The sequence below is a fragment of the Rana temporaria genome, chromosome 9 (assembly GCF_905171775.1).
Source record: "Rana temporaria chromosome 9, aRanTem1.1, whole genome shotgun sequence".
Classification (NCBI taxonomy): Eukaryota; Metazoa; Chordata; class Amphibia; order Anura; family Ranidae; genus Rana; species Rana temporaria.
In genome coordinates, this window is record NC_053497.1 from 86,311,736 (window position 1) to 86,330,919 (window position 19,184).

General features: G+C 44.4%; 1 protein-coding gene and 1 non-coding gene across 2 annotated transcripts; both read right to left on the minus strand.

Annotated features, from left to right (window-relative positions):
• Positions 1-4,885: 4,885 nt before the first annotated feature.
• Positions 4,886-16,696, minus strand: RPL39 (ribosomal protein L39). Its single transcript, XM_040325248.1, has 4 exons — positions 16,675-16,696; positions 10,701-10,876; positions 8,473-8,576; positions 4,886-5,061 (listed from the first exon to the last, which is right to left on the minus strand). The coding sequence occupies exons 1-4, from the start codon at positions 16,694-16,696 to the stop codon at positions 5,013-5,015; spliced, it is 351 nt and encodes a 116-aa protein (XP_040181182.1). The 3' UTR covers positions 4,886-5,012.
• On the minus strand, positions 5,193-5,322 carry LOC120914811. Its single transcript, XR_005743817.1, has one exon. It is a non-coding gene; the product is annotated as a small nucleolar RNA SNORA69 (small nucleolar RNA).
• Positions 16,697-19,184: the final 2,488 nt, after the last annotated feature.

A 19,184-nucleotide genomic window follows, 5' to 3' on the forward strand; every position in this document is an offset into this window, starting at 1 on the left:
GTACATACCATTTTATTGTTATTTTCCCCCCTGGCTTCTGATTCACGTGGGACTGGGCGTTCCTATTCAGAGGTTAGATGATTGTGTCTGGTGAAAAACTTCCCCTGGCGCATAAGGCGCGTCACCAGTTTTCCGCAACTAGCCGACCTGCGAGTCGGCTCTATACGGCGCCTGCACCCGCCGTGTAGAGCTGACTGCGTAGAGGCCATATAGAGCCTGCGCTCTACTGTTGGTACTTGAGCTGTTAGGCCCCTTTCAGACTGGGGCCGGAGCCGCGGTATAGCGGCGCTAAAAATAGCGGCGATATACCGCGGGATTCGGCCGTTAGCGGTAATAACCCCCGCTAGCGGCCGATAAAGGGTTAATACCGCCTGCAATGCACCTCTGCAGAGGTGCATTGCGGGCGGTATTGACGCGGTTCCCATTGTTTTAAATGGGAAGGAGCGGTATACACGCCGCTCCTCTCACCGCTCTAAAGAAGCTGCTGAAAGGAGATTTTTTTTTGGTCTCCCGCCCGCGCATCGCCTCAGTGTGAAAGCAGTGCAGGATTTTTTCAGGCGGTATAGCAGCGCTATTTTTAGCGCTATACTGCCTGAAAAACTCCTCAGTGTGAAAGGGGTCTTAGTGACGGCTCGCAGATGTCAATGCAACGTGCCCATGAACAACCCAGCAATACATATGCAGCAGTCTGCGTATGAGGCCCCACCCACTGCATATGAACACTGCTGCTGCAAAAGGGTTAAAACACACAAAGACCATTTATATTAGTGGAACCTACAATTTCCTTTTTTGCAGACCTGTGATGGACGAGCCCATCTTAAAAGGGCAAGTCCAGCCTGAGCTTGTTTTGCTAGGCTTCTCCTATGGGTCACAGAAGTGACATTCTTTTTGCAATCCTGTGACCTGATCTCAGCAGAGAGCTGACTTCAGACCACTGGAATCAGTCCAGGCACCGCTTCACTAAATCTGGATCCGCCAGGTGCCCCACCCCTTCACAGCTCAGAACTCCAGTGAGCGGGGGGGGGGGGGGGGCAGCAGAGAGGAGAGATGCTGACTGACCGGCATCTGTAAGCTGAGAAAACCAAGCCATCAGCGCTGTTCGATGGCTCGGTTCTCAGTGTAGAGGCGCCGGGGGACTGATGCTGCATGCATCTAAAACAAGCATACTTCTCTTTTAAGTTGTTGCCTCCTGAATCTGTTTTTGTATTTCTTCCTACTTGTTTGAGGTGAAACTTTGTCCCTTTCATACTATACAATTCCCTTGTGCTTGAACCATTGTGGCTGATTGGAGAAAGTTTATACAGAAGAGGAACGAACCTGTTTATTTTTTTGCTACATTGGTTTAAAAAACACAATTCTATGAATTTGAGCTATTAAGGCTCCTTTCACACTAGGCGGACTCTGTCGCTACGGAGTCGCCAGCTCAGCAGATCTCCGCTGAGCCGACGGATGACAAGCTCCTCTCTGCTCACTGAGCGGGGAGGAGCTTGTCAGGCACCGCTGTCTCCTATGGAGCAATCTGATGAAAACGGACAGCATGTCCATTTTCATCAGATCTTACCCGATCCAATATGGACTGATGTGAAAGGGGCCTTTAACCTCAAAAGGGGTCATGTGCAAAATTATGCAGCTCAGCATAATGGTGGGAACAAGACCTAAAGCCAATAAAAGGGATTGTAAAAGGTACAATTTTTCCCCCCTAAATGGCTTCCTTTACCTAGTGCAGTCCTCCTTCACTTACCTCAACCTTCCATTTTGCTTTTAAATGTCCTTATTTCTTCTAATTCATCACTTCCTGTTCTAACTACACACAGTAAAGCAAGGCTTTCTCCCTGGTGTGGAGTGTCGTGCTCACCCCCCCCCCTCGGCCTACAGGAGAGTCCTGACTAGGCAGGGGGCGAGCACGACACTCCACACCAGGGAGAAAGCCTTGCATTACTGTGTGTAGTTAGAACAGGAAGTGAGGAATTAGAAGAAATAAGGACATTTAAAAGCAAAATCGAAGGTTGAGGTAAGTGAAGGACTGCACTAAGGTAAAGGAAGCCATTTAGGGAAAATAAAAACTTGTACCTTTAACAACACCTTTAAAGCCTAAGGCCCCTTTCACACTGGGGCGGTTTGCAGGCGCTATTGCGCTAAAAATAGTGCCTGCAAACCAACCCTAAACAGCGGCTGCTGTTTCTCCAGTGAAAGCCTGAGGGCTTTCACACTGGAGCGGTGCATTGGCAGGACCCCTCCAAAAGTCCTGCTAGCCACATCTTTGGAGCAATGTGTTTACGGCTCCTTCCCATTAAAAGCAATGGGAAACCGCGGCTATACCGCCGACAATGTGCCTCTACAGAGGCGCATTGCCGGCAGTATTAACCTTTTCAGCCACTAGCTGGGGTTAAAACCGCACAGATACCGGCCGAATACTGCCACAATTCCAACAGTATAGCGCCGCTAAACCACCACCGCACATCCTGCCCCTGTGTGAAAGGGGCCTTAGACTACGGTTTTATGCCTCGAGTGATTGGACACTGGCAAAGGACCCCTCTATAACCTTTCCCACTGAGTTGGTGGATCAGGAACGCTCAAAAAGACTGCATTGGATCCAACTCACCATCTGACGTACTTGGAATTATGGACATGAATCAGACCCATGGATTTCTCTTCTCAGAAGAAGGATCAGGTTCCTCCCGTCTTAAGTGCAGATACTGTTAGCCAAACATGGCCCATTGATATGCTTTTGCAGGGACCAATGTGGTCTTATTTGAGAGTGCAGCCCACATCCATCCACACTGCTGAAATTCAGCATTCTGTCTGCATTGAACAAGCAGACCTCTGAGACCATCCCACGTGTCAGTCTCCCTCTCCCAAACATGAAGCGTAAAGAGTCAATGAAGAAGTGGTTTCTTCCAGTAACTTGGGAAATTCTCATACATATCAGTCTTTTGAGGTGGTTGGTGGGAGTCCTCAGGATGTTTACTGTTCAGGGAACCTGGTTGGTAGAAAAATAAACTTCCAACAAACATTCTGGAGCTCAGGGCCATTCAACGGATGTATCTAAAATGTTAGTTGTCAGTGCACCAGGAAGTACATGTATATCTTCCCAAAGAGATGCTTGTTCCAGTGACAAGCAAACAGATTTCTCCTCATTTCTTGCATGTTCCACCATACATAAAATTTGTCTTGCATAAAAAAAAAAAATGTAACGACAACCAATCCCATTTTTGTTTATGGCGTGGGAAAGCATTAAAACCGATCTTAGTTGGAGAAATTTCCCCTCATTTACTGTTCTAACACAATTCTCCAGCAAATGCCCTATAGGCTCAATTCTAATGTGAATCTGTGCCTTAAGGGATAACTAAATCTTCAACTGGATGACACCAAACCATCCATGGGATACATTATTGCAAAAAAATGATATTTGTAACAAATGTGCCCACATTGATAAATTGAAAACGTGCATTTATTGTAGGGCTGAAACAACAAATCAATTATTGGCCAGCAACTTAATAGGGTAATAAAAAACTAAAATTAGCACTTTATAGTAGAAGAGCAAATAATCACTACTGTAAATATTATTTTCACCGTTTCACAGTAAAAAAATTAACCCCTTACAGTAGCAATTATTCTCTCTTTGTACTATAAAGGGCCAATTTTATTTTTTTTAACCCCATTATGTTACTAAATGTCTTAGGCCTGGTTCACACTATGCATTATTTGCAGAAATGCACTACAGTTCATTTACCATGGTTTCCTATGGGACACATTCACATCTGCTTTTTTCAGCTACTGCATTATTTGGAAAGGGTCAAGGACTTTAACATAAAACAGTGCTTTTTCGGGTTCAATATACTTCAATGGAGAAGCTGCAGAAAAATCATGTAATGCGTTTTTGCAGCAATTTGTGCTTTTTAATCTGCCTAACAAATTGTCCAAAAAAAAAAAAAAAAAATTGCAAACGCGCAAAACCACGTGCGCAATAACAGCAAAACACACTGCAGAAACAGATCAAAAGCAAACTGCATAGGTGTGTACTGAGCCTTAATGCTGGCCACACGGATCAATTTGCAGAGGAGATTAATACGAAAAATCTTTGTACATTCACTGAATGAAATAATTTTGAAGTTCTCTTGCATTCAGTTTTAAAATGAATGTCATTTCTGAATGAAAACCACATACACTGCCTGAAAATTCCTTTGATCAAGAAGTTTTCTATCATTTCTAATAATGATACCTGCCAGATTCACCCTCTAATAGTATATCTGTCAATTATTCTCAGAGTGGATTAGAGATTTTGCTTTCCAACCATAGAATTGATTTATATTTACAACTGCATAGCAATATTTAAAGAATAAATTGCCTTTTTATAAACTTTACATATTAACTAAATTATCCACCACACTTTTGGTAATTAAATCAAAACAATTAATCAGCCAACTGATCGATTATGAAAATTATTGTTAGTTGCAGCCCCAATTTATTGCATTTAAACCCTCAGTTTTGCAATGTATAGGCCCTTGCAATGTTTATATCCCATCCCCAGGTTTTTTTTATGGGGCTGGAGGGGGTAAGAAGGCAGTGACATCACCTCACTTGTGTTGAGGCAGATGGGCCATCCTCCCATTCACAGATCCTGTGGTTTGGATGATGCAGTTGTGTGGACAGAGCCACACTAAACGTAAAACACTGATTAGCAGTTATGTGGTGACTGCATTCATTTTTCAGCAAGTACAAATACCTGTCGATCTTGTTGCTTTCTGCAAGCTGTGTATATTATTTATATGCAGTATCTACCTGCTTCTATTATATAATTCATAAACAACTGTAACCAGTACGATTGTCTGAAGACCTTTACTATTATTTTTACTATTTGGGACAAGAAAAAGAAGAAAAGAGACAAAGTGCAGATCTTGGGTTTATTTGCAGTGGAAACAGCAGATACTGCTACAAAATAACTGTATAAGGTGTTGATCAGGTCTTGGCAAGTAACCCGCAGGATGTCAAGCTTCCATGTCCTCAGCTTCTTACAAGCCAAGCTTGGTCCTTCTCCAGTGTCTTCTCTTGGAGTTGTACCTATAAAAAGAAAAGTAGGTGTAATTAAATGGTTCATGCAGCAAATTTATACTGGAGGAAAAAAATATATATATATATATATACACACACACACACACACACACACACACACACAAAAAACACCACACACAAACTGTAGTTGTCAATGCTGAATGTTTCCATACACATGAAGCCGAAAACAGACAAGCTGACATCTTTACTATCAGCAGGATAATGACAGCACTTCCATTAAGAGAAAGCACTGTAATTGCAACCTGCTTTTGCTCTAGTAATACAAACTGTATGATGCTAATTATGTCTAAAAGCCAAGGTATATGCTAAATGCATACAAAAAAGCAAGTATGAAAACAACACACTGGAATAAGTCAATACACAGATCTTAGTTCTTAAAAGGAAAAAAAATAAAATAAAAATGGTCTTAAGCCCTGTACACGCAATCAGATTTTTCCAACAGGAATTGTGTGATGGCAGGCTGCCGTCAGAAAATCCGACCCTTTGTATGCTCCAGCGGACAATTGTCAGATTATCCGGACGCGGGTACAGAAGTCCTTTGGATAAAAATCCAAAGTACAAACAGGCATGCTCAGAAGCAATGCTAACCAAAACACAACATTAGCAGAAGTTTCCCAAAGGGAGGTGCTAAAGAGCTGGAAAAAAACACGTAGTTTCATGTCTGTTGGCCAAAAATTCTTTGCCATTTGTATTAAATACAAGTTCATGGCCAACAACTTTCAGACAAAAGTCCTACGCTTTGTCCGATGGAAATCTGATCTTGTGTATGAGGCTTAAGGGAAAATTGAGACAGACTGAAAAGTCCAGCAAGAACAGATAAATGCCTATAACCCATTGTTCTGGCTAAAAGATTCAATATACCGACAATAACTTAAACATGCATTTCAGACATTATAATCAAATGAAAGCTTTTCACAGAAATAACAGGAGATGCTGAAATCTAATTTTTGGGGAGATGAGGCACTCCCATAGCTTTGGCTCTCTGCCAGAATCACCATCAGGCTAGAAAGTGAATAGCTTAGTAGACCTGCTCCAATCACATTTGCCCGTTTAGCAATCACTCTCCCCTTACTAACAGCAATAAAAAAAAATAAAAAAAAATATAAAGAAGGCTTGGCTGACCTGGCAGTCAGCAGAGTACTGCCTGGTACACAATGAGATTAGACAATTTTTTTTGGCATGCTAGTCTTGTACTGAAAATGGAGTTTACTAAAAAGTTACAAAAATTCTTGGACAGAATAAGAATTTGGAAGTAATGTGTTGTGTATTCATATTGTATTTTCAGACAACTGTACAAGAAAATATTTTGTGCTTGTTCCATTGGATAATTTTACATGAATTGTCATGATCAGCTCTTGAAAGCGGTGTACTAATTATCATTGTTATGCATGATTACCATACGATCATTTCAAAAAGCAGTATTTTTTGCACGATTTACTTAGTGTGTATGGGCCATAAGACCCATGTCTGCATATCTGACTATTCTTTGAAATCTGAGCACCGCTAGCTTATAGTGACCCATGTAAACCATCTCAAGATGGCCAAAAATAATCCCCTGCAAAAAAGAGTAAACACTTCCCCCATCCAAAATCACAAAATGCCACTCTGAGACGTGGTCAGCTAGAAAAGCAAGGATAAATGTTTTACATAAAGATTTGGGAGTCATTTTACATGCCGACAGGGTCCCTAATAGTCATAATTAAAAAAAAAAAAAAAAAAAAAGGGTTACTACCATTTTTCTAACACTTGACAAACCACCTTCTGGATTGTACTACAGAGCTGCACCATCTTCAGGCAAAATACACTGCATACGCACACTCACTGAATGATAACAATTTCTTCTGGAATATGAAACTCATCCAACACACGAACGCCGATTCAAATTTTACAGTGATCCGACTGCTCTAATCACTACATTGGGGGTCAGTCACAAGACACCAGTACAAAGCTCTACTACAAAACAACTTCCACTTACAGTAAATGCAAGATAATGTGAAGTGCCTTGGCAACGACAAACATGCAAATGGCCCCACAAATGACATCCAGAAAACTTCAGAATAAAGACACACTTTATTTTTCCCTATTGCAGTGTGATAAAATCTAACAGCTCAGCTACAAAATCTACATTCCATATACAGGGATATCTTGGTAACTCACACTTCATTCCCGCACAACTCTTGGTAACAAATCCCTCGCTAGTATTTGCAGTACAATGCACTTCTTTGGAGACCATTTGTGTACATTGTTGGTTTGAAACATCTACACACAGTCTATAACATGGCACACAGGTGTCAGATGGAAAAGGAACTTACCCCCCCATTTATCTACAAAAAGTTTTTTTTTTTTTTTAAATAGGATCTTGTGACAAACCACAACACTAAGGGAGTTTAAAAGTGTCTGAGACAATCTTGACCTCAACTACAGTACAGCCAATACATTTTCAAAATGTAAGCAAGCTGTGTGGCAAAAAAAATAAATAAGACAAGACGATAAATGGGTGCTATGGGCAATGGCACCAGTTAACACAGAACTGGTCTAAGACACTTTAATACTCCACCTTGACCATTATGGAGCTCACTATACCATACAGTTATTACTACACCTTGTATCTACAAGTGACGTCCTCTTGCAGCTCTCTCCATGTGAACCCAGTCTGAAGGTAACAGTTTTAGTACCAGAGCATTAGCACGAGTATAAGTACTCATGTAAATGATTAGCATTGGCACTGATAACGCCATCGTTGCAACGCTAGTTAGAACATCTGTCAGATTCTTTTGACTTGTCCATTTTTGAGAACACAACACTCACTTCTGCACTCCAACAGTTCCTTCCCTACCATGAGAAATCTGCAGCAGCGATAAACTTTTTATTATTTGAGTGGAGACCGGTCAGAACCTCCATCAGATATTTGGATGGAGCTATGGTTTTAAAGTTCACCTTTTAGGAAAAAACAAAAATGCACATTTTGCAGAAAAAAATATTTTTTCCAACAGGAGCCTACAAATAATTTCAGCTGTGATCGGAGAATCACAAGGGCAATGTCAGGCTCTTGTGCCCTCTACCTCCAGCTTTCTGCCTGTACCTCTATAAGGGCTTTCAGTTAGAAAGCTGGAGGGAGAGTGACTGAAATACAACCATGCTGATCAGTGTACTCTTAATTCATTGAGAACTAAAAGTCCATCTGCCAATGCGTCAGATGGGACTTGTAGTTTACTCATTCACAAATCGCTGTGAATGAATGATGTAGTTGTGGGAGGAGCCCATTTTAAAATTTGAAACAGCTGCAGGCAAGAAGGTGCCCCAAATGCTGTAACAGGGAAGGTGATCAGGGTGAGAGGGGCAGGAGCATGTTAAACCCCAAATACTTATCCTTTTATATCTGGAAGTGTCCACACATACCTGATCTTATTGCCAGTTTTCATTCTGATCCACTGTGGGATTGGTCTGTTCTGTTTCTGCTTCTTGGCGAGAAACCTCTTAATTCTGAAGGTCTTGTGGGACGACTGTGGGGACAGAGGTAAAACAAAAATATTAGTGCTATGGCAACATGATGCAGAAGCTAAACTGACAACACATTACAATCTGAAAAAATCTTTAGAATCCTTAAGAAAATAATCAAAATCAATGTATATCCATAATTATCCACCTCAGTTTAGGGACGAAAAGTAGAATTGTACCGGCTGCAAGTTATTTGGAACTTTGTCAGCTTTAGACAAATTTCTCTATAAAGTTTCAGACATTGGGGGTTATTTTTTAAAAGGCAAATCCACTTTGCACTACAAGTGTACTTGGAAGTGCAGTCACTAGATCTGAGGGGGAAGACCTGAAATCAGGGGGGAAGCTCTGCTGATGTTATCATCCAATGGGTGTGCAAGCTAAAAATGCTGTTTAATTTTCCTTGCATGTCCCCCTCAGATCTACAGCGACTGTGCTTGAAACTGCACTTTGCACTTGTAGTGCAAAGTGGATTTGCCTTTAGTTAATAACCCCCATTGTTCCATCTATCAGAGTACCGGGGGCCTTTCATGTAACATTTTAAGTTTACATAAAGATTAGACATTCTGTTTCTAACTGTAGAAAGGTTAGAAACCTTAACGTTTTTACCGCTGTGTCCTCACACTCTTGTCCTGGTGACCGTTAAGGCATAGATTAAAAAAAGTGTGTGTGTATATATTTTAATTACATGAGGCCACTGGCGATGGGGGGGGGGCACATAGTGTGTAAATGGGACTGCTGGAGCACATCACACTCTAAAGACGGGTGTAAGATGTAACATGCTCCAAAAGCTAAACTATGCCTTTAAACCAGTTTTAACGTTTGTTTTTTTACCTGTGTGCAAACCCCTCCCCCCTTATACTTACCTGAGCTCCCTCTCAAATATGTGCACAAGAGCTAAGTTTTTCCTTGATTTTGCATTGGTTGAGACAGCGGCGGGAGCCATTGGCTCCCGCCACTGTCAATCACAGCCAGTGAGGAGAGAGCAGGGGTGGGGCTCAGGAGCAAGCACACACCAGTGCCCCAAGAGCAAGCAGCTCGCTATTGGGGGCACTGGCTGAAGAGGAGCCAGGAGTTCCGGTGTTTTGTCAGATTTTATAACGCAACATTCCTGCGCCGCCATCTTGCTACACCCAGCACTCATTTACAGTGAGAAGGCAGCAGACACCTTGTTACACCCACCAGAGTCATGCATTTCAGTTGAACAGTAAATCTGAGCTTATTTAGTGACATACACTATTTAAAAATCCAACTGTTTAGATGTTGAATTTTAAAATTCAACATCTAATCAGCCAAAACATTTTTAATACTGTATTTCACTGGATAAGCTCAGTTTACTGTTAAAAATAAGTAACATTTAAGACTGGTGGGTGTAACAAGATGTTCGCTTGCCACCTTCTCACTGTGGATGAGTGCGGGGCATAGCAAGATGGCAGAACACAGGAGGATCAGGGCTACTCTGTGCAAAACCACTGCATAAAGCAGATACTATTTTTATTTATTTTTTTAACACAAGAGGCATCCCATGCAAAGCATTGACATTCATTTCTACAAAACACACACACCAGCAAGTATCATACAAAGGCCCTAAAAGGAAACTTTACAGACTGCAGGGTGAACACTGAAACTTCCTTAGAGGGAGGATCGGGCTGTGCACAAAGCTGCGAGAAGCAGATGTCAATACTGGACACACACACACACCTACCTGTATTAGGCCCCCCACCCCCTCCTTACACCTTCAGGGACATGACTCAATATACTATACAGTCACCAAGCACACTACAGGTAAAGGAGGCCTAGATCTGTTCAGAGGCTTCTCATGTTATAGATGGATCTCCGTGCTGTACACAGACACCCCCCCAATAGGAAGACTATGAGACCAACGAATGCTCCATAGCGAGAGAGACGGTGATATGGGGGGGGAGATACATTAGCTGGACCACACACAGCGCAGCCATGATATCAACCAGCGTTCAGCATCCACCGAGGACAGCGGCTCCTGCCGGGACATCACTGCGGTACCGCACTCCATATTCACATCACCCGGCCGCTCACTGTCTCTTCATTCCTAAACCACACTATCCATAACAACATTCCGCACCACTACCGAGGATTACACCAGATTCACTCACCATCCTGAGGCGGGCAGTCCCTGTCACCACAATGGCGGCTGAGAAAGAGGAAACCGGAAGGCGCAGAGCAGAGGTTAGTGATGCGGAACCATAGAGAACAGAGAAGGCGCTCTGTAGGGAGCCTTGAGAAAAAAACTTGCTCCACCCAGTGGCTACGGAGGGAATTGCTCCTGGTACTGTGGATTACATACTGTATGTTATCCGATCACTAAAACCATAGCTCCCAACTGTCCCTGATTTCGAGGCACTGTCCCTGATTTCGAGGCACGGCCCCTGATTTCGAGGCACGGCCCCTGATTTCGAGGCACGGCCCCTGATTTGAAAAAATGTCCCTCTTTTTCTCCTCGTTTGTCCCTCGTTTTGGTCTGATCTATATAGTTGTATATAAAATGCATTTTTTATCTTTCAAACAGTGTTTCTCCGTGCTAAACATTTCATCCAATTTCTAAATTGCCGCATTTGTAATTGTCAAAAGCCAGTATAAAGGACTAGTAGTGGAAAAAAGGCACTTATGGGTTTAACCAATTCCATACCGCGCCTGTTCTGGCACTTCTCTCCTTCATGTAAAAATCATATTTTTTTTGCTAGAAAATTACTTAGAACCTCCAAACATTATATATATATTTTTTTTAGCAGACACCCTAGGGCAGGGATCTTCAAACTACGGCCCTCCAGCTGTTGCGGAACTACACATCCCATGAGGCATTGCAAGACTCCGACATTCTTTGACATGACTAGGCATGATGGGAATTGTAGTTCCTGAACAACTGTAGGGCCATAGTTTGAGGACCCCTGCCCTAGGGAATAAAGTGGCGGTCATTGCAGCTTTTTATCTCGCACGGTATTTGTACAATAATTTTTCAAACGCCTTTTTTCTTTTTTTAAACGGTTTAATGAACTAAAATATCACAAAACAGTAAAGTTGGCCCAATTTTTTTGTATAATGTCAAAGAGGATATTATGCCGAGTAAATAGATACCTAACTTGTCACACTTTAATATTGCGCACACTTATGGAATGGCGTCAAACTTCGGTACTAAAAAATCTCCATAGGCGACGCTTTAATTTTTTTTACAGGTTACCCGTTTAGAGTTACAGAGGAGGTCTAGTGCTAGAATTATTGCTCTCGCTCTAATGCACGCGACGATACCTCACATGTGTGGTTTGAACGGCGTTTACATATGTGGGCGGGACTTATGTGCGTGTTCACTTCTGATCGCGAGCTACTGGGGACAGGGGCGTTTTAATTTTAAATTTTTAATATTTTTTATTTTACTTTTTTTTTTTTTTTACACTTTTTAAAAAAAAAATATATATTTTGATCACTTTTATTCCTATTACAAGGAATGTACACATCCCTTGTAATAGGAATAGTGTGTGACAGGTCCTCTTTATGGAGAGATTCGGGGTCAATAAGACCCCACATCTCTCCTCCAGGCTGGTAAGCATGAGATCGAAAAAAAAAAAAATTCACTGATCTCATGCTTTCAGTCGCGATTGCAGCTTTGTTTACTTCTGGGGTACCCGGGCGTAACGTCATAACGTCGCGCCCGGGACTCCGACGGTCATAGAGAAATCTCTATGCTCTATATCTGGCGGCAGATTCGCTCTCCGGGCCTCCAATGGCATGGGAGAGCCCGGAGAAGCACTGAGTGGCAGCGGGAGGGGGGATGTCCCCTCCCGCCACCTATAAGAACGATCATCTGCTGCCTGAAAAGAAGGATATCTGATTGACGCCTGTAGTTGCAGGCATCATTCGGATATCCCCCACTAAAGTCCAGGATGTCATATGACGTCCTACGGTACGGAAGTGGTTAACTAGTATTTTTTTGGGTATAATTCTCCTTTAAGGGGGCGTGGCAGGAGGTGTCATATGCCTACATAACTGACATTATAATCCTAGATACCAGGTAACAGCTAGCCCCGCCCACAGCCAGCATTTCACCGGCCCACTTTCAGGGTGGGTGTGTCCAAACCATGCTCATTTTTTGCAATAGTCCTGCTGTGATCCTGTCTCTAAATATGATGGAACTGCCCACCACACCCACTTTACAGGTTGGTCCCACCCAGACCCTACCTCCAATAATGTTGGAATTGCCCACTTGTAGATCCAAACCATCAATTAATGTGCATGTGCAGTAACTCAGATTAGGTTGATGCTGTGATCCCAGGACACAGTCTCAGTAGGACAGGGGGGCCAAGATACGGGATCGTCCTGGCAAATCTGGGACAGTTGGCATTAGGGGTGCAACGGATCAAAAAAATCACGGATCGGATCGATCCTCGGATCAGGAGTCACGGATCGGATCATTTTCGGATCAGCAAAAAAAAAAAAAAAAGCCAAATCTTGTTACACCCACCTAATCACTATTATTACTCCGGCGTCACCCCCCTCCACCCTGGCGTCACCCCCCTCCACCCTGGTGCACAGACATGCTCCCCAGGTGATGGTGTAGCTCCTACCTGCAGGTGCAGAGCTCACCGATGCTGTCTCCACATGTCTGCAGGCAGTTCCGGGTCTGTAGTGAGCGCGCTGAGGCGGGGAGGCGTGTCACGCTGTGCTCTGACAAGCACACGGGGGTGGAGCAAGATGGCCACCGCTCCGGAGCTAGGCCTAAGCCAGGGACTTTCCTACGGCCGAGGCTCCGGAGCGCTCCGCGGAGCGCGTGGTGTGCCGATCCGAACAGGGTGACCCGTTTGAATCACGGATCGGTGACGATCGGTTGCACCCCTAGTTGGCATGTATGCGGTGACAACTGGCTCCCAGTTGTGTTCTTTCAATACCATCTTATATGCACCTCTGGGAGACACTACAACCTGCTGCGCTGACACACGTTACTATGGAATGAGTCCATCACAGTCAGGAAGCCAGTCCAGAGCAATGGTGTACAGCCAATGCAAGAAGAGGCTGAAAGAGAGTGGGGCACAGCAGCACTGGGATGCAATACTGAAAACAGTATTTTATGGGAAGAAACATTATAAACCATGGTTTAGACCAGTGGTCTCCAAACTGTGGCCCGTGGGCTGGATGTGGCCCTTTGCTTGTCTTTATCTGGCCCTTGGGGCACTATTCCACTAACTGACATCAACGATGGGGCACCATTCCTCCTACTGACACCAACAATTGGGCACTGTTCTTCAAATAGATCTCAACAATGGGACACTATTTCTTCCATTGAAACTAAAGATGGGACACTGAATCCGGGGGGGGGGGGGGGTTTACACCCACTGGGCACAGTCTGGCCCATCTAAAGCCTGAAGGACAGTAAATTGGCCCTTTGCTTAGAAAGTTTGGAGACCCCTGGTTTAGACACATCGGGAGGTGGAGTCACATCAGGCATGCTTGGAAATTCCCCTCTGTGAGCTGCTCCATGTTTGTTCTGATGAAAAATGGTACCCGATGGGGTTACATTTATAATTAAACATTATGGCCCGGATTCTCGTACGAGTTACGTAACTCTGAGTCCGAGCCGTCGTATCAATGCGCCTGATTCTTAGAATCAGTTACGCATAGATTTGTGTAAGATCCGACCGGCGTAAGTCTCTTACGCCGTCGTATCTTAACTGCATATTTACGCTGGCCGCTAGGGGCGTGTACGCTGATTTACGCCTAGAAATATGTAAATCAGCTAGATACGCAAATTCAAGAACGTACGCCCGGCCGACGCAGTACAGATACGCCGTTTACGTTGGGCTTTTCCCGGCGTAAAGTTACCCCTGCTATATGAGGCGTACATGAGGCGTACCAATGTTAAGTATGGACGTCGTTCCCGCGTCGAATTTTGAAAATTTTACATCGTTTGCGTAAGTCGTTCGCGAATAGGGCTGGGCGTCATTTACGTTCACGTTGAAAGCATTGGCTTCTTGCGGGTTAATTTGGAGCATGCGTACTGGGATACTTTTACGGACGGCGCATGCGCCGTTCGTAAAAAGCGTCATTTATGTGGGGTCACATAAAATTTACATAACACACGCCCACATCTACCACATTTGAATTAGGCGGGCTTACGCAGGCCTATTTACGCTACGCCGCCGCAACTTTGGTTTGAGAATACGGCACTTGCCTGTCAGAGCTGCGGAGGCGTAACGTAAATAGGATACGTTACACCCGCACAAAGATACGCGGTTCTACGTGAATCGATGCCTATACAATTAATGTTATTGGAAGCGCTTATACACATGAGTGGAGAGTGATTTTTTTACTTGGAAAAATAAAATATTTTACTCGGTTTTACACAGTGTTCATTATTTTATTCTTTCAGCATGGCTTTGAATGAGGAGGAGGAGGAGGAGGAGGAGGAGGAGGAGGAGGAGGAGGAAGAGAAAGCCGGAGTGAGGATTGGTTTACAAACAAGCACTGATAGACTTTTTTCCATACAAAGAGATCAAGCTGCTCTGCTTAGTTTCCCATTTACACACAGGTGGTAGTGGCAGCAAATTTGTTGTCCAAGTACACAGTGGTGTTTCATAGATTCAGACAAGTTTGTGGGAATGTAAAGACAAAAGAGACTATGTAGTCATATTTTTTAGAACACATATGTCAAACACACGGCCCACCAGGCCATTTCATGTGGCCCTCGCACCTCTCCTGCACTTGCGGCTCTGCCCCCACCTTGTCTCTGTGGTTGGCAGCAGAGAGGAGGAAAGAACTCCTCCTACAGACCCTGAAGCCACAGCACCCCCTCCCTAGTCTCAGCCATACCTCCCAACTTTTTGAGATGGGGAATGAGGGACACCTATCAACAAAAGTATGCAGGCATACGACATACCCCTTGTCACACTCCCTTAAAGGAGAATTGTACAAAAAACAAGATTGGTTAAACCCACAAGTGCTTTTTTTTACCACTACTATTCCTTTATGTTGTTGGCTATTGGAATTTACAAATGCAGCAATTTAGAAATCAGATGAAAGGTTTAGCACTGGAAAACACATTTGATAGATAAAAAGTGCATTTTATATACAACAATATAGATCAGACCAAAATGAGGGACAAATGAGGAGGAATGAGGGACAGAGGCACATTGCTCCAAATTAGGGACAGTTGGGAGCTATAGTCTCAGCATTCAGCTGACTCCAGACCTCCTCTCGCAATCCTCCAGACCTTGCACTGTCTGCTTCCCAGCTTCTTCCCAGCAGCACGAGGTAAAGGGGTGCACTGTGATGTAAGGGAGGGTGGGGGACTCTTGACTTCTGATGGTTAGTGGCAGGGCAGCCATCACAAATTTTGGGCCCCTTACACAGCTTTAGGCAGGACCCTACTGGAGCAGAGAACTGGGGCCCGCAAGATGATAAGCGCGGGGGGGGGGGGGTGGTATTGGATTGGGGATTGTGGTAAAGAAAGTGTAATTTCTTCTCTTCTCTCTCCTGCCGCCCCTGTTGCGATTTGCTAAAGGTGGGGGGGGTTAGACGGAAAAAAAAACGGGGGGACCATTTAAGCTATTGTTTTCACCACACCCACCTAAAGGCTAAACACTGTAGGAGACTGTTCACATGCCAGGGTTGCGGCAAATTTAACGTGACATGCTAATGGCCAGCAGTACCGCCTGTCAAACTCGACTATTAGTCAATGGAGCCACAATGCATTAGCCAGCCAAATACTTGGCTGGTGGTTGCAGTGCATTAGCTCCATTATAAACAGCAATTTGGCAGAAAAAACAAAGGAAAGGCATTCAGGTGGTGGCAGGATCGCCTTCTGAACACCTGACAGTAGCAGCTTTGCTTTTATTCTAAATTATCCAGTCATGGGTACAAATCCTATAGTCAATAGTCCCTTGTCCTTAAAAATGAGCGTGAGTGGTTACATTCTTCTACAGCAGGACCATGGAGAAGGAACGTAGTCACCCTCTAACAGGAAGTCGGATCACAGCAGCAGAAAAATGGATTTGGAGATTTGGAGGTGGCAGGTAGTGATAGAAGGGACCTTTCCTGAGGAATGCATACAGTACTTAAACCATGTCTTTGTTGTTGATCTACCTTCACCGACTATGCCATCCATGTTCTTCTGAGCTCTGTAGTTCCTCTGTAGTAGCCTACTGATCTTGAAGAAAAAACGTTACTGCTCAGTGATTTCATGTTTGTAAGACCGCTGACTGCCCTTCCTCCTGTATCCTCAGCCAGCGGTCTTGTCACTGCCCACCAGTAGTTCCCTAAAAGCAAGCAGGGACTTGTACTTCGGTCCCTGCTTGCTGTAGTGCCTGGAGGGGTCTCACAACCCCCGGTGTGTACCGCCCATGGAGGTAGTTTCCTCTCCTCCACCTCTGCTCCCCACCCGCCATCTCTCACTGCAGAGCAGGGATCATTACGAGACATCGCTGGGTGACAGAGAAATGGGCACGGATGATGTGGAGACCGCACTTATGGGCATGGATGATGTGGAGACCGCACTTATGGGCACGGATGATGTGGAGACCGCACGTATGGGCACGGATAATGTGGAGATAATGTTTTTTTTTTTTCTCATGCCGACATTTACCTGTGCCACATGCTGATGTAGAACAGCATGTCCTGGCTCTTTCTGTGGTGCGGCTAGGGATGTTCTCATACACCAAACAAGCACTGATTGCTGTTAAAAAGATCTCAAAGCAGCAGGAGGAGCAATATTTCTAATACTTAATTACAGCAGAGTAGGGTGTGAATAATATATACAGTATCTCACAAAAGTGAGTACACCCTACAATTTTTTGTTAATATTTTATTATATATTTTCATGTGACAACACTAAAAAAAATGATACTTTGCTACAATGTAAAGTAGTGAATGCACAGCTTGTATAACAGTGTAAATTTGCTGTCCCCTCAAAATAACTCAACACACAGCCATTAATGCCTAAATCGCTGGCAACAAAAGTCAGTAAACCCCTAAGTGAAAATGTCCAAATTAGGCCCCAATTACCCATTTCCCCTCCCCGGTGTTATGTGACTCGTTAGTGTTACAAGGTGTCAGGTGTGAATGGGGAGCAGGTATGTTACATTTGGTATTATTGCGCTCACTCTCTCAGGCTGGATTCCTATTTCCCACCAGCACAGTGGCCAAGACCATACAGCAGTTTAACAGGACAGGTTCCACTCAGAACAGGCCTCGCCATGGTTGACCAAAGAAAATCAGTGCACGTGCTCAGTGTCATATCCAGAGGTTGTCTTTGGCAAATAGACGTATGATTGCTGAAGTCATTGGGGGGGGGGGGGGAGTCAGCCTGTCAGTGCTCAGACCATACGTTGCACACTGCATCAAACTGGTCTGCATGACTGTCATCCCAGAAGGAAATCTCTTCTAAAAATTATGCACAAGAAAGCCTGCAAACAGTTTTCTGAAGACAAGCAGACTAAGAACATAGATTACTAGAACCATGTCCTGTGGTCCGATGAGACCAAGATAAACTTATTTGGTTCATATGGTGTCACGCGTGTGTGGCGGAAACCAGGTGAGGCGTACAAAGACCAGTGTGTCTTGCCTACAGTCAAGCATGGTGGTGGGAGTGTCATGGTCTGGGGCTGCATGAGTGCTGCTGGTACTGGGGAGCTACAGTTCATTGAGGGGACCATGAATGCCAACATGTACTGTGACATACTGAAGCAGAGCATGATCCCCTCCCTTCAGAGACTGGGCCGCAGGGCAGTATTCCACCATGATAAGGACCCCAAACACACCTCCAAGATGACCACTGACTTGCTAAAGAAGCTGAGGGTAAAGGTGATGGACTGGCCAAGCATGTGTCCAGACCTAAACCCTATTGAGCATCTGTGGGGCATCCTCAAAAGGAAGGTGGATGAGCGTAAGGTCTCTAATATCCACCAGCTCCGTGATTTCATCATGGAGGAGTGGAAGAGGACTCCAGTGACAACCTGTGGAGCTCTGGTGAACTCCATGCCCAAGAGGGTTAAGGCAGTGCTGGAAAATAATGGTGGCCACACAAAATATTGACATTTTGGGCCCAATTTGGGCAGTTTTACCTAGGGATGTGAATAAATACTGATGCGCTCGTATTAACTCATGTGCAATGTAAATCGTTCATATACAATCAAGCAAAAAACCTAGTGAGAAAACTCTTAGGCCCCTTTCACATTGAGGAGTTTTTCAGGCGGTAAAGCGCTAAAAATAGCGCTGCTATCCCGCCTGAAAAACTCCTGCACTGCAGACTCAATGTGAAAGCCCGAGGGCTTTCACACTGAGGCGATGCGCTGGCGGGAGACAAAAAAATCTCCTGTCAGCAGCATCTTTGGAGCGGTGAGAGGAGCGGCATGTATACCGCTCCTTCCCATTGAAAACAATGGGAACCGCGGCAATACCGCCCGCAATGCGCCTCTATAGAGGCGCATTGCGGGCGATATTAACTCTTTATCGCCCGCTAGCGGGGGTTAATACCGCACCGCTAGCGGCTGATACCCGCGGCAATTCCGGCGGTATAGCGCCGCTATTTTTAGCGGCGTTATACCGCCACCGCAGCTCCCGCCCCAGTCTGAAAGGGGCCTTAATATATGTGAGTA

Bases quoted from the DNA above. Each gene is read 5' to 3' on its own strand.
- RPL39 (XM_040325248.1), bottom strand. From the start codon at position 16,696: ATGGATGGCATAGTCGGTGAAG. The intron at 10,877-16,674 runs GTAGATCAACAA...TGTAATCCACAG, and splicing joins GGATGGCATAGTCGGTGAAG to TACCAGGAGCAATTCCCTCC. The intron at 8,577-10,700 runs GTGAGTGAATCT...CTGTCCCCACAG, and splicing joins GGACTGCCCGCCTCAGGATG to TCGTCCCACAAGACCTTCAG.